The sequence below is a fragment of the Ascaphus truei genome, unplaced genomic scaffold, assembly GCF_040206685.1.
Source record: "Ascaphus truei isolate aAscTru1 unplaced genomic scaffold, aAscTru1.hap1 HAP1_SCAFFOLD_1296, whole genome shotgun sequence".
In the NCBI taxonomy this organism is placed as follows: Eukaryota; Metazoa; Chordata; class Amphibia; order Anura; family Ascaphidae; genus Ascaphus; species Ascaphus truei.
The window spans coordinates 37,424-52,865 of NW_027454172.1; the positions used below are offsets into that span (position 1 = coordinate 37,424).

General features: G+C 45.4%; 2 protein-coding genes across 2 annotated transcripts; both read left to right on the plus strand.

The window, feature by feature from the left end:
- Positions 1-3,936: 3,936 nt before the first annotated feature.
- On the plus strand, positions 3,937-9,282 carry PDIK1L (PDLIM1 interacting kinase 1 like). Its single transcript, XM_075581403.1, has 3 exons — positions 3,937-4,046; positions 6,350-6,645; positions 7,236-9,282. Exons 2-3 carry the CDS (start codon positions 6,361-6,363, stop codon positions 7,968-7,970), a joined length of 1,020 nt encoding a protein of 339 aa, XP_075437518.1. The 5' UTR covers positions 3,937-4,046; positions 6,350-6,360; the 3' UTR covers positions 7,971-9,282.
- Positions 9,283-9,416: 134 nt separating this feature from the next.
- On the plus strand, positions 9,417-15,404 carry FAM110D (family with sequence similarity 110 member D). The gene is made up of 2 exons (XM_075581402.1): positions 9,417-11,393; positions 13,811-15,404. The coding sequence occupies exon 2, from the start codon at positions 13,954-13,956 to the stop codon at positions 15,049-15,051; it is 1,098 nt and encodes a 365-aa protein (XP_075437517.1). The 5' UTR covers positions 9,417-11,393; positions 13,811-13,953; the 3' UTR covers positions 15,052-15,404.
- Positions 15,405-15,442: the final 38 nt, after the last annotated feature.

The following is a 15,442-nucleotide window of genomic DNA, read 5'->3' on the forward strand; positions in this document are numbered from 1 at the left end:
GGTCACTAATAATAAATACGACAAGTCACTAATAATAAATAGGACAGGCCACTAATAATAAATAAGACAGGTCACTAATAATAAATATGACAGGTCACTTATAATAAATACAACAAGTAACTAATAATAATAGGACGGGCCACTAATAATAAATACGACAAGTCACTAATAATAAACAGGACAGGTCACTAATAATAAATAGGACAGGTCACTAATAATAAATACAACAAGTAACTAATAATAAATAGGACGGGCCACTAATAATAAATACGACAAGTCACTAATAATAAATAGGACAGGTCACTAATAATAAATAGGACAGGTCACTAATAATAAATAGGACAGGTCACTAATAATAAATACAACAAGTAACTAATAATAAATAGGACGGGTCACTAATAATAAAAACGACAAGTCACTAATAATAAATAGGATGGGCCACTAATAATAAATACGACGGGTCACTAATAATAGATACGACGGGTCACTAATAAATACGACAAGTCACTAATAATAAATAGGACGGGTCACTAATAATAAATAGGACTGGTCACTAATAATAAATAGGACAGGTCACTAATAATAAATAGGACTGGTCACTAATAATAAATAGGACTGGTCACTAATAATAAATAGGACGAGTCACTAATAATAAATAGGACAGGCCACTAATAATAAATAGGACGGGCCACTAATAATAAATAGGACGGGTCACTAATAATAAATAGGTCGGGTCACTAATAATAAATAGGACGGGTCACTAATAATAAATAGGACGGGTCACTAATAATAAATAGGACGGGTCACTAATAATAAATAGGTCGGGTCACTAATAATAAATAGGACGGGTCACTAATAATAAATAGGACAGATCACTAGTCACTAATAATAAATAAGTCAGGCCACTAATAATAAATAGGACGGGCCATTAATAATAAATAGGACGGGCCATTAATAATAAATAGGACGGGTCACTAATAATAAATAGGACGGGTCACTAATAATAAATAAGACGGCCACTAATAATAAATAGGACAGATCACTAGTCACTAATAATAAATAAGTCAGGTCACTAATAATAAATAGGACGGGCCATTAATAATAAATAGGACGGGCCAGCAATAATAAATAGGACAGGTCACTAATAATAAATAGGACAGGTCACTAATAATAAATAGGACAGGTCACTAATAATAAATATGACGGGTCACTAATAATAAATAGGATGGGTCACTAATAATAAATACGACAAGTCACTAATAATAAATAGGACGGGCCACTAATAATAAATAGGACTGGTCACTAATAATAAATACAACAAGTAACTAATAATAAATAGGACGGGTCACTAATAATAAATACGACAAGTCACTAATAATGAATAGGACAGGTCACTAATAATAAATAGGACAGGTCACAATAAATACGACGGGTCACTAATAATAAATACGACAAGTCACTAATAATAAATAGGACAGGCCACTAATAATAAATAAGACAGGTCACTAATAATAAATATGACAGGTCACTTATAATAAATACAACAAGTAACTAATAATAAATAGGACGGGCCACTAATAATAAATACGACAAGTCACTAATAATAAATAGGACAGGTCACTAATAATAAATATGACGGGTCACTAATAATAAATAGGATGGGTCACTAATAATAAATACGACAAGTCACTAATAATAAATAGGACGGGCCACTAATAATAAATAGGACTGGTCACTAATAATAAATACAACAAGTAACTAATAATAAATAGGACGGGTCACTAATAATAAATACGACAAGTCACTAATAATGAATAGGACAGGTCACTAATAATAAATAGGACAGGTCACAATAAATACGACGGGTCACTAATAATAAATACGACAAGTCACTAATAATAAATAGGACAGGCCACTAATAATAAATAAGACAGGTCACTAATAATAAATATGACAGGTCACTTATAATAAATACAACAAGTAACTAATAATAAATAGGACGGGCCACTAATAATAAATACGACAAGTCACTAATAATAAACAGGACAGGTCACTAATAATAAATAGGACAGGTCACTAATAATAAATACAACAAGTAACTAATAATAAATAGGACGGGCCACTAATAATAAATACGACAAGTCACTAATAATAAATAGGACAGGTCATTAATAATAAATAGGACAGGTCACTAATAATAAATAGGACAGGTCACTAATAATAAATACAACAAGTAACTAATAATAAATAGGACGGGTCACTAATAATAAAAACGACAAGTCACTAATAATAAATAGGATGGGCCACTAATAATAAATACGACGGGTCACTAATAATAGATACGACGGGTCACTAATAAATACGACAAGTCACTAATAATAAATAGGACGGGTCACTAATAATAAATAGGACTGGTCACTAATAATAAATAGGACAGGTCACTAATAATAAATAGGACTGGTCACTAATAATAAATAGGACTGGTCACTAATAATAAATAGGACGAGTCACTAATAATAAATAGGACGGGCCACTAATAATAAATAGGACGGGCCACTAATAATAAATAGGACGGGTCACTAATAATAAATAGGTCGGGTCACTAATAATAAATAGGACGGGTCACTAATAATAAATAGGACGGGTCACTAATAATAAATAGGACGGGTCACTAATAATAAATAGGTCGGGTCACTAATAATAAATAGGACGGGTCACTAATAATAAATAGGACGGGTCACTAATAATAAATAGGACGGGTCACTAATAATAAATAGGACGGGTCACTAATAATAAATAGGACGGGTCACTAATAATAAATAGGACGTGTCACTAATAATAAATAGGACGAGTCACTAATAATAAATAGGACGGCCACTAATAATAAATAGGACGGATCACTAATAATAAATAGGACAGGTCACTAATAATAAATAGGTCGGGTCACTAATAATAAATAGGACAGGCCACTAATACTAAATAGGACGGGTCACTAATAATAAATAGGACAGGTCACTAATAATAAATAGTACAGGCCACTAATAATAAATAGGACGGGTCACTAATAATAAATAGAACGGGTCACTAATAATAAATAGGACGGGTCACTAATAATAAATAGGACAGGCCAGTAATAATAAATAGTACAGGCCACTAATAATAAATAGAACGGGTCACTAATAATAAATAGGACGGGTCACTAATAATAAATAGGACGGGTCACTAATAATAAATAGGACGTGTCACTAATAATAAATAGGACGAGTCACTAATAATAAATAGGACGGCCACTAATAATAAATAGGACGGATCACTAATAATAAATAGGACAGGTCACTAATAATAAATAGGTCGGGTCACTAATAATAAATAGGACAGGCCACTAATACTAAATAGGACGGGTCACTAATAATAAATAGGACAGGTCACTAATAATAAATAGTACAGGCCACTAATAATAAATAGGACGGGTCACTAATAATAAATAGAACGGGTCACTAATAATAAATAGGATGGGTCACTAATAATAAATAGGACAGGCCAGTAATAATAAATAGTACAGGCCACTAATAATAAATAGAACGGGTCACTAATAATAAATAGGACAGGCCAGTAATAAATAGGACGGGCCACTAATAATAAATAGAACGGGTCACTAATAATAAATAGGACAGGCCAGTAATAATAAATAGGACGGGCCACTAATAATAAATAGAACGGGTCACTAATAATAAATAGGACAGGCCAGTAATAATAAATAGGACGGGTCACTAATAATACATAGAGCCTCCTCTTCCCTCAGTGTCACGTGGTCTATCCTTCCTGCTTTCCCGCTCTTTCTCCGCCTTGTTGTGACGTCCCGCCTTCTACACGCACGCGCGCCCGCCCTTCAAATCTCTCCCTTCCTATTGATGGAGCGGACTAGGCCCACGTGTCTCTCCGTGACGTAGCATGCGCGCGGGGCTCAGAGTGCGCGTTCTTGGATACTGCTCGGGAGCGCGCGGGAGAAAATGGCGGCGGCCAGAGGAGAAAGGACCTGACGTGAGGTAATGTTATATATGAATACAGAAGTACGGTATGGTAAATGTACACACAGTGCAATGTACATACAGAGCGGGAGACTGGGGGTACAATTATATTTATCTGCGTAGTGCTATATATACACGGAAGATGTATGCGAATTCATACATACGTAGAGTGTGTGTGTGTGTGTGTGTGTGTGTGTGTGTGTGTGTGTGTGTGTGTGTGTGTTACACATTTATTTAAGGTGTGTGTGTGTGTGTGTGTGTGTGTGTGTGTGTGTGTGTGTGTGTGTGTGTGTTACACATTTTTTTAAGTTATGGTGGGTGAAAAAGGTGACAAAAAACCTCCACTGTTACAATATAGCCAATAAAGAATATCACTTGTGAGCACATTCACATGTCTTAGACAGGTGTCACATGTCTTAGACAGGCGCACCAGCGCCTCCTATATAACAAGCCTCAGACAGGTCTGCACTCCTGCCTTTCAACCATTATCACCTCGCATACAGTGCTCCCACTGCAGCAAGGGATTCTGGGAAATGACATGCAAATGAGCACACAATGTGTCACCTTTTGCCTGGAATATCCATTCACATGGAGCCCATTTAAGCAAAGTCCAGGCAAAAGGTGACATATTGTGTGCTCATTTGCATGTCATTTCTAATAATCCCTTGCTGCAGTGGAAGCACTGTATGCTGGGCGATAATGGTGAAAGGCAGGAGTGCAGACCTGTCTGAGGCTTGTTATATAGGAGGCGCTGGTGCGCACGTGCCTGGCGTTTGCACATGCATGTGGCGCGCGTTTCGTTTATATGTTGTAAAATGTTTTGCGCGCGGCTAGGGGCGTGGCTATCGACGTCACAGTGATACCCACACTGTGATTGGCTTGGCAGCGTCACGTGGTGCGGCAGCAGCAAGAAAATATAACTTCATGTATTTGCTGTGATCTGCCGCGCCACCGCTCACTACCGTGTGCTCGCGCGGCTGAAGTATAGGACGCCAGGCCTGGGCACAGCCAATTCTAATTGACGTGCGTGCGCACGCACTATATTACACGCCTACTTTAATGTTTGTCGATGGGAGTTGTCAAACTACAAATGATTCCCGGCGGCGAAGTACAATCGTTGACTCTGCTGCACTTGAGGGAGACAACTGAAGTTGTGTACTTCGCCAGCCAATAAAATCACACACACTTTGTTTCTTGTTTCTTTTTTTTATTATGTGGCTGACGGAGGATATGGAAGTCCCGCCTCCAAGTCGCGTCATTCAGCCTGCTGGGGATGAGCACACATCACCCAGCAGACAGAGGCGCGCGCACGCCACATCGTGCAGTAGGCAGAGCTCGGCCTAAGACATGTGAATGTGCTCACGTGATATTCTTTATTGGAGATTATCTATATCTATATCTCTGTATCGGAAATAGCCGTGTTAGTCCAGTTGCGATAGTGCAGAATAAATTAGTACTTCTGTGTGTATGTATATCCCTCAAATCTTACTATATATGCCCAATAAATCACTATTGTGTGCGGTATTGTGAGATTTATTTATGTATTTTTGGAGTGTGAGAGACTGAGTAATATATGATTTTTTTTTTTAAATTATTATTTATAAATATGCAGATGAGAGGGAGTTGTGTAAACAAAGGAGAACAGACCTAAGGTGACATGATACATGTATAGATACATATACACAAGGGAGAGCGGGACATGCAGACGGAACATCAGGATATGTATATATGTGTTTCTATCTATCCTGATAAAAATGTGGAGAGAGAAACCCCAATTGGAGTGGTATGTTATAAACTCCCTGATAAGTAGGTACTTATACACACAGAAGATAAATGTGTACACTCTGGTTTAACAGTAGTACATGAAGCGTGCCAATCTTAATAAAACACTAAAAATAGAAATAAATATATACTTAATGTCCTGCAGCTAGAGTCCAAAGGAGGCTATTCAAATTCCTGCAAAAAAATAGGAAGTAGAAAACAATAGTCCTCCAGCGCGTAGACTAGACTACGCGCTGGAGGACTCTATTGTTTTCTACTTATGCACACAGAGGCTGAAGTTATGACATTGTGTATATACACAGTGATGCCATAATGGTATTTGTATATACACCGCAATAAATAAACTTGTGGGCTGGTGACCTGTCGTGTAGAATGTGATTTCAGTGTTTCCATGACAGCCATTTAAGCCAATCAGGACATTCTGTCTGGGCGGAGTGTTCTGATTGGTCATTGTCTCTCTGTACAATTGTCTATTGTTGTGCTGTGCTATGGTCTATGCAGCAGCCCGATCTATAAATGATGGTAACTTCTCTCTGCAGTGAGCCTGAAGATGGTCAGCAGCCAGCCCAAGTATGACCTGATCCGGCAGGTGGGCCGTGGAAGCTATGGGGTGGTGTATGAAGCCCTGGTGCGCAGAACGGGTGCACGGGTGGCAGTGAAGAAGATCCGCTGCCAGGCCCCGGAGAATGTGGAACTGGCGCTTCGTGAGTTCTGGGCCCTGAGCAGCATCCAGAGCCAGCACCCAAACGTCATCCACCTGGAGGAGTGCGTGCTGCAGAGGGACGGCATGGTGCAGAGGATGTTGCATGGGTCCAGCTCAGCGCTCTACCTGCCGGTGCGGGGGATGGGGAGCAGGAGTCTGGGGTTAGATGAAGGGAGGGGGGGGGGTGAGGGCCTGTGTATTCATATAACGTAGCAGGACGCTTAGCTATTTCTGTAATTTGGACTGCACAAAAACATACTGTTCAGTCCTTCAGTCATGAGCGTTACTGGTCTTTTTTCTGGGAGCAAAGGGGTTAACTCTGACCTCACTTTAGGATTCTTTTAGGTTAAGCCCAAAATTCATAGATGCACTTCTTAACCCTTCCACTGCCAGAGTCCAGTAATGCATTGTGCATTAATTTCCACAAATTAAAGACCCAACCCGTGGCTCCTACCCCTGCAGCACTTGATTGTGAAGGCAATGAAGCATCCAGGGAATAGGTTACCATTTAGTGACACGGGGAAGCTGGCCTGACGGGTGGGTGATAAGCGGGTGGTATTGATGGTATTTCTTCGTATCATCCATATTCATTTTGATACATGTGAGATCTCTGGTACTGACTCTGGGTAACCCCTGCTGTGCTGGAGGCTTCACGCTCATACACCACTCATCCTCACTCGGCTCTGCCCACGTGTGAAATGTTTCTTCTTGTTCCCCTGAAGTTGGTGGAGACGTCCTTGAAGGGGGAGATCGCCTTCGACCCGCGCACCAGCTATTGCCTGTGGTTCGTGATGGATTTCTGTGACGGGGGGGACATGAACGAGTACCTCCTGAAGCGGAGGCCCAGCCGACGCACCAACACCAGCTTCATGCTACAGCTGAGTAGCGCCCTTGCCTTCCTGCACAAGAACCAGATCATCCACCGCGACCTGAAGCCCGACAACATCTTGGTGTGCAAGGCCCGGGAGGGGGCAGACGAGCCCACCCTTAAAGTGGCCGATTTTGGCCTAAGCAAAGTGTGTTCTGCCTCCGGCCTGAACCCTGAGGAGCCGGCCAGTGTCAACAAGAGCTTCCTGTCCACCGCATGTGGCACCGACTTCTATATGGCACCTGAGGTTTGGGAGGGGCACTACACGGCCAAGGCCGATATATTCGCATTGGGTATTATCCTGTGGGCCATGCTGGAGCGGATCACCATCACTGACGCCCATACCAAGAAGAGGCTGCTGGGTGGCTATGTGCAGCGCGGGGCGCAGGTGGTGCCAGTGGGAGAGGCGCTGCTGGAGAACCCCAAACTGGAGCTGCCCCTGCCCATGAAGAAGAAGTCCATGAACTGCCACATGAAGCGGCTCCTGCGACAGATGCTCTCCGCCAACCCCCAGGAGCGGCCTGATGCTTTCCAGCTGGAGCTCCGGCTCATCCAGATCGCCTTCAGAGACTTCACGTGGGACACGTGATACCCACCACCGGGAGAGGAGGAGGGCGGCGGCGGCTCTGGCACAACCTGGGTATTAATCACATGACCAGCTCCGGGGCCCAGCTCATATTCCACAGTCTAACATGGAGAGGGACAGCACTGTAATAACTGTTTCGCTGCTAGAGTGGCCTGCAAAACTTTGCCCGTCTGGCAACGGAAGGGTTTTACATTCATGCCTCAGCCGTTGGTCACTTTACCTCCCTGTGCCTCATCGGTAACATTTCCTTTCATCAGTCGAGCATGAGAAAGGTGCTGACAGAATTACCCCATGGAGGTGACTGCAGTACTCTGTTGTAGCACGAAAGGGCTTGAAAGAGGTGTACATTTATGATTCCTGTTGTGCAAATTCACCCCTCAGTCTCTTGGCCTTGTTGTATTGCAGGGCGTGGGTTCCTATCTTGTTACCAAGACTCCCCTTCCCCTCTCCCCACATGTGCCCTGGAAAGTTGAAGGTATTGGATAATAACTCCCCATCTGCAGTGCTGCTGCCACGTGCAGTGTGGTTCCTGGCCGAAGAGAGAATGTGGTAATGGTGCACTTTTCAGTGGAAGTGCTAGACTCCCCCCATGGAGTATAGTGTGTGTGTGTGATCCCTTGCTGCTGTCTCCTCACTATCACGGTGTGTGAATGGAATTGTGTGCACAGCTTTCATTCCGACTGTGCGAATGTATTTATTTATACCAGGATGGGAACGTGCTGCAGCAGCTGAAGATGAGAATCCCACTTGCTGGGCTCTGTCACTCATGGGAACTGATGGCTGCCTCTTGTCACTCATGTCACTCATGGTTTAAGTGGCACACCTGTTTAAAGTTGAGACTGCCTTCAGTACAGCTCAGGGAGGCAGTATCCTTGTCTTCTCTATAAACCTTCTGTCCCGTGTCACCCGCCCTTTTCTGCGCTGTGATGTCAGCATTCAAAGGCTTTTTTTTTTTTTTTGCTGGGGTTCTGCACCCCCACGCCGTGACCCCCAATTCCAGAGGGGTACATCTCCGCACTTAGTTTTGCACAAACGGATTAGTCTTCTTTCTTCCAAAATGACACTTGCCCCTCTGGCATTTTTTTAAAGGGTTAAAAGACCATTGTTTCAACAAGCGCACTATTCACCAGCACAAGACAAGCCCATAAAACCAAGAACCAGAGGCAAATGTAACAAGAACCACACGTTTTCTTGTGTTTTTTAATTTTTCATGGGGAATAAAAGAACATATATTTTATGAAAAAAGAAAAAAAAAGTTCAAACAAAATGTGTAATTTATTGTAATGTTGCCACCGTTAATAAATTGTGAAATGAAGCAGTTTGTGTGTCGGTCGTGTGTTGCCTCCCGTAGGAAGATGCTGGCAATGACCAGTGAATATGTAACCTTGCTACCAGAATAATGCGCTATGTTGCATGTTATCTCTGCATGCAGTGCTGAGTTGAGGCACTCTGGGATTAGGTTATCAGCAGCAGTGGCGGAGAGGCAGTCCTGCCGGTTGGGGAGTAAGGGGGCAGTTAGTGGGTCTGGCACCCAGCGGGAGGAGGTGCTGAGCTGCTTCCTTGTCGGTATGTTGCGTGGTGACACCTGGACTTCTCCACCCGCCCAACCACCCCTCCCACAGCGTGAGCACAGACTTTGTACCGAGATAAGGGCACCAACGCCTTCCACTGCTGCAGCTAAAGGTCTGTGCTGAAAGACACAATTCATTCAGAGTAATCCTCTGCAATGTGACCTGACGGACGCAACTGCTGACCAAGTGTAGTATTAACATGCAATACCTCTTCTAGTGGTGGTTACGACCTGTTTATGATCCGTAAGAAGATATTTACTAAATGTCCCAACCTTCCTGCGTGTGTATGGTGAGACCTCAGACCAGGGGTCAAGGGGCAAAGTCCACACCAAGTTCACAAGATGGTTACAATGTCTGTGATAATCTTATGTATTGGTAACACTGTAAAAGACCTGAATGTCCTGCCTACCCCACGCAATGTGTGATCTGCAGTCTAAGGATTTGATATAAAGCCAGGAATGTCTTCAGCCTGCCCCTGATAATCTGGAGTCAGGAAATCACCCTCCATTTGATTTAAACCAAGACTGAACCTGCCCTGAATAATCTGGAGTCAGTGGGTCTCCTGGCACTCCCCTGTCTGTGTTTATTCACCTGCTCCATGCTGACCTCTAGCCCCTCAGACTGCAATCTGATACCAGCACAGTGGGTATAACATGAATCAGGACTGTGACATGGGAACAGAGCAATAAGAATGTGCCTGGCCCTCCTCCCTGCCAGAGGGTCCCACAGCGCATTGTGGAGCAAAATACACATATAAGTTGCAGAATTCTACAGGCGATTACAGGCCTGCCCCTAAGAGCTGACACTAATTAGGTGTACTCGTTTAAATGCTCGCATGCCTAATTACAGAGTGCAGTTACCCAGAGACAGGCCACTATTCTATAAACGGCGCACAGGAAAGCTCCATTACAATGGGGCGTCCCATGCGATAAGTTTACAGAATAAGGGCCACAGCGAGAGCCCCTCCCCCGCAGCACACGCACATCTACCTACCCTATAGAGCTGACAATCTAACGCGTTTCTAAAGCAGCATACAGCGCTACGGTCTGAACTTGTGTATGTCCTAGTCCTGTGTGTATACCCTCTCCGCTCCCCCCCATCACACCCCAAATGTGACCGTTTCCCTGGCTCCGTCTGACCTCAGGAAGACGCTGGAACCGAAGAGGAAGGGACTATTGTTTTTTTGTTTTTTAAATAATGGCCAGGGTGAGGCTCTTGTATACTCGGCCTATATCCGCTGCCTGATATCCCCACCTTCTCTCTGATCCCCCCCCAATGTCTGCGATCATTCTCTTTTCTTCCATTTGTTGGTGCTGCATGTTCAGGGCACATTCTGGACCCCCTCACCCACTTATCTCAGCGTTACCCTATAGGAAGCTGCTGCTTTGGGAACGTAGGGGAGGAGTTAATGGAGAAAGCAGAGGCAGGGAAGGAGTTAATGGAGATAGCAGAGGCAGGGACGGAGTTAATGACAGTATGGGAGTGATGGCAGGGGTTAATGTTGGCTTAGAGGGCAAACTCATAATGAGAAGGGAAAAAATGATCCCATCTGGAAGGGGAGGAGATTTCCTTGTGTGACACACACAGACTGAGATACAGACGCTGACACAGACACGCACTGAGACTGAGTTACAGACACACTGAGATACTGACACATTGAGATACAGACAGACAGAGACACACTGAGACATTTACATTGAGATTGAAACGCACACACTGCACCCTCGCACACTCTTTATCACACTCTCACTACCTTCCTGACACACACACTTGGCTCTCCGTCACACACTCAGATGCACACTCTGCTCAGGGCAACTCCTGAGATTCTCGCTGACCCTGGATCCGACTTGTTGAGGTAAGATTAGAAGCGTTACCCTGTTCTGTTACCCTGGAAATAGCTCATTGCAGGAACATTGAACCTAAGATGCTCTGCACTCCTGTACCAGGTTCTCTGTAAGCGGAGATCTCTAATGACATCTCCCACTTCAGAGGCCAGCGTCCAAACCAAAAGCCTACTCTTCATGTTCTGTTTGCATCTCCAATGTGGAATTTGTCGTTGTATCTCTCACTTTGCCTCAGCTGGTATGGCCTGGTTCTCGTTTGCTTCTGGCCTTCTTTTAGCCTGTTGGGGACTGCTTCTGGCCTTGTTCTGACCTGCTTCTAGTCTGGTTCTGGTGTATCTAGGGTCCTGGCCCGGGCAGCTCCCCCTCTCTCTGGCCCTTTATGTGCCCTGCTATTCTCAGCTGTCAATATTTTTAGACACTGGCTTTTGGTTGGGGTGGGGGTCTGGAATGGACCATCACTTAGGTAGAGGGAGGGTGTGTGTCTGTGTGTACATATAATGTATGCGCAGTTTTTCAAACTAACTTTTTATTCTAAGCTACAAAGCTGTAGTGGTTATAAACTCAACACTGTTATTTGAGGAGATTAAATGTCAGCAAAGGAAATGTACTGGTTGCAGAAGTATTCAGCCCCTTAAGTCAGTACTTGGTAGTCGTACCTTTTGCAGCGATTACTGCTATGAGTCTTTTTTTGGATCGGTCGCTACTAGTTTTGCACAGTAGGGCAGGGACATTTTTGCCCATTGTTGGGAAAATTGATTCCGTTTGTTTGTGGGGATCGTTGATGGACTGCGATCTTTCAGTCTCGCCATGAGTGTTCCATTGGAATATACCTGCCGGACCACCTCAGCGGCGTCGCACGTCGTCATGTTAACGTGTTGTCATGATGTCGATGGAGGAAGGTCGCTCCAGAGAAGGCAAGTCTGACAGATGCCCCACTCTCTCCCCCCGGCAATTAGTTTCATTGTTGTGGGGAAGAGCATGGGGCCTCTGGCGTGTTGTGGGCCGGAGCTGAGGGAGTGCTGTGGCATGCCCGTAGCACCAGCCCTCCAGGCAAGCCCGAACACCCCAATTATCTTCTTAGTCAACCACTCCAGTGTGGCTTTGGCTTTGTGCTTCGGCCATTGTCCTGCTGAAATGTGAATTTCACCCCCAGTTTCAGAGTCTTGGCTGACAGGTTTTCCTCAAGGATTCGCCTCCACTTTCCCCTCTATCCTGACAAGTTTCCCGGTCCCTGCTGAAGGGAAGAATTCCCATAACATGATGGTGCCACCATGCTTGACAGTTGGGATGGTGTTGACCGACCGGGTGATGTGCAGTGTTGGGCTTGCGCCAGATGTAACACTTGGAATTTAGATTAAAACAAGTAAATTGTTTGTCTTGTCTGACGACAAAACCTTTTCCCCATGTCTGCAGTATCATATATATGCTTTTCACAAACTCCATACGTGAAAAAGACCAGATGAGTCTCTTTGAGTAATGGCTTCTTTCTTGCCACTCGTCCATACAGGCCGGAGTTTGTGTAGTGACCGGCTTATTGTTGTTGTGTGAACACTGACTCCCATCTCAGACACAGAGCTTTGCAGATCTCTCAAGGTCATTGTTGGCTTCAGAGTGACATCTCAACCCAGTTTCCTGCTTGCCCGGCTGCACAGTTTGGGAGGGCAACCTGATCTCTGTGGTGTCTGGGTGGTATGATGCATCTCCCACCGCTTAATGATGGATGTGACTGTGCTGAGAGGGGCAATCAGCTCCTACTCTGTGCCTCTCTGCCACGTTATCCCGGACTTGTTTGGAGAGCTCCTTGGTCTCATGGTTGCTGTGTTGGATCACTGTGAGTTGCAGCTTGAAAGCCTTTATATACCTCAGGGAAATGATCTACAAGTTAAACCACTTTGATTACACACAGGCTGAAACCATTTCACTAATTTTGTGACCTTTTAAACAAATTATTTGCACCTGAGCGGATTTAGGGCTGCAGTAGCTAAGGGGTAAAATACTTCTGAAACTGAGATTAATCTGTATTTCTCTGTAAATCGTACTTGTTTGTATTCTGATATGTGACATGGAGAGCAATGTACATATATACTGTAACATGCCGAATACAGTGTGTGTGTATGTGTATATATATATATATATATATATATATATATATATATATATATATATACATATACATATACATACATACATACATACAGCTGTTTATACATGTGTCCATTAGGCTACCATACAGTATATAACGTGGGGATTTCACCCTCCCCTCCCTGCACTGTCCCTCTCACACATTTCTCCTTTCTTATCTATTTGCCTCCTCTTTTCATCCTTCGCAAACGCCCAGTAACTCTCCTCCCAGAATCCCTTGCACTTCCTCATTGACATAGCTCTCCCAGAATCCCTTGCATTTCTGATACTGCCTTTCTGTTTTCAGTGGGAGTGTCCTTTTTGTGTCTCTCTGCATGGTGGGGTCGTGTTTCCGGTGTCCATCCTTGTAGCGTCGGTGTCCCTTCGTGTCTCCAACCTGTGGGATGATCCTCTGGAGCTGTGACTGACTATCCCAACTCGGACGTCACCATGAGACCTGTCACCCCCCCTGTGTCCCCTCTCCTGCGCAGGCCCGTGGGAGGGGCCTCGGCATCTGACCGCCTGGAGGCGGATAAAGCTAAATACGTAAAGACCCCGCAAGTGATAGAGCGCCGGCAAAACCCAGCTCTCAACGCCAGCCTCACCCCTGCCACAGCACGGAGACTCCTCCCACCGCACCGGGGCTGCGAGCCACAGGCAAACTATGCCCCCTGCGCCAGTCTCTCCCCCACCATGCCACGGAGACCCCTTTCACCACAATGGGGCCACGAGCCCCAGAGAGACCCCGCTCCCTGCGCCAGCCCTACCCCTGCTATGCCACAGAGACATCTTCCACCACATCGAGGCCACATGCCACAGACAGTCTCCACTCTCAACACCAGCCTCAGCCCCGCCACGCCCAGGAGACTCCTCACCCCCCACCAGGACAATGAGCTGGCTCAGGCTCCCAGTTCCCCTACGGCTACTCCCCTGTGTCTGCGCAGGGTCAGTGGGAGGCGGCTTCGTCGGCCGGACTCGCTCATCATCTACCGGCAGAGACGGGATGTGACACCAGCCGGCAAGGAGAACGGTGAGGCAGGGGCAGGACTAGTGCTCCGCTTGTTCCACGGGTCGCCACTATTAAAGAGAAGCTCCACTAGCACACATGGTCCCCCCCAGAACTGCCCTCGGGGGGTACCAACCTCGCCCAAGACACAGAGTAGGATGGGGGATACCACTGTCTGCAAGACCCCTCCCTTTAGTGATCTCCCCCCACAAGAGGCTGCACGGGAGGAATGCGTCAACCTCCCCTCCTCTGACTCTCGGCGCTTCTTTGAGAGCTGTGGGTTGGAGGGGAGCCTGCTCAACCTATTAGAGAGTTTCTACCCAATAGGGGGAGACGTAACGCCATTGGGGAGCCTCAGATCCGTGGACGGGAGGAGCGGAGATAGCGGGGTCCAACAGCCCGAGGGGGAGAGAGAAGAGAAATCACCGGTGTCCGTGATTGAGAGGAACGCGCGGGTCATAAAGTGGATCTACAGCTGCCAGCGGGCCTGGAATATGGGCGGCCACGGAGAGAGACAGGGGCCACGGGAGTCCACAGTGTGAGACCGGGGCCTGAAAAGTCCACTGCGCAAGACACAACCCCAAGGAGAAATGGGCCATGGGAGTATAGGTTGTCACAGGGGCCACTGGAGTACAGAAGCCGCGGAGCCCACAGAGAGAGACAGGGGCCACAGGAGTTCACAGTGTGGGAGGGCCACTGATTCATTTGTTACAAAGTCCTGTTTCCTGGATTCTCTGCTCTCAGGAGCAGCTATTACTGGGTGGGCTTTATCTCCCAGGATGTGCAGAGATCGGTGAGCTTCCTCCTACAGCTCGATCACTGGCCTGGATCAGTTGATGTATCTTTACAAATGTACCAGAGCTAGTAAAATCTGTTATTAAATGTATCCTCACTGCTCGTTATCTGAATCCGTGTGTCCCACCCCCTCCTCCA

Bases quoted from the DNA above. Each gene is read 5' to 3' on its own strand.
- PDIK1L (XM_075581403.1), top strand. From the start codon at position 6,361: ATGGTCAGCAGCCAGCCCAAGTATGACCTGATCCGGCAGGTGGGCCGT. The intron at 6,646-7,235 runs GTGCGGGGGATG...GTTCCCCTGAAG, and splicing joins GCTCAGCGCTCTACCTGCCG to TTGGTGGAGACGTCCTTGAA.
- FAM110D (XM_075581402.1), top strand. From the start codon at position 13,954: ATGAGACCTGTCACCCCCCCTGTGTCCCCTCTCCTGCGCAGGCCCGTG.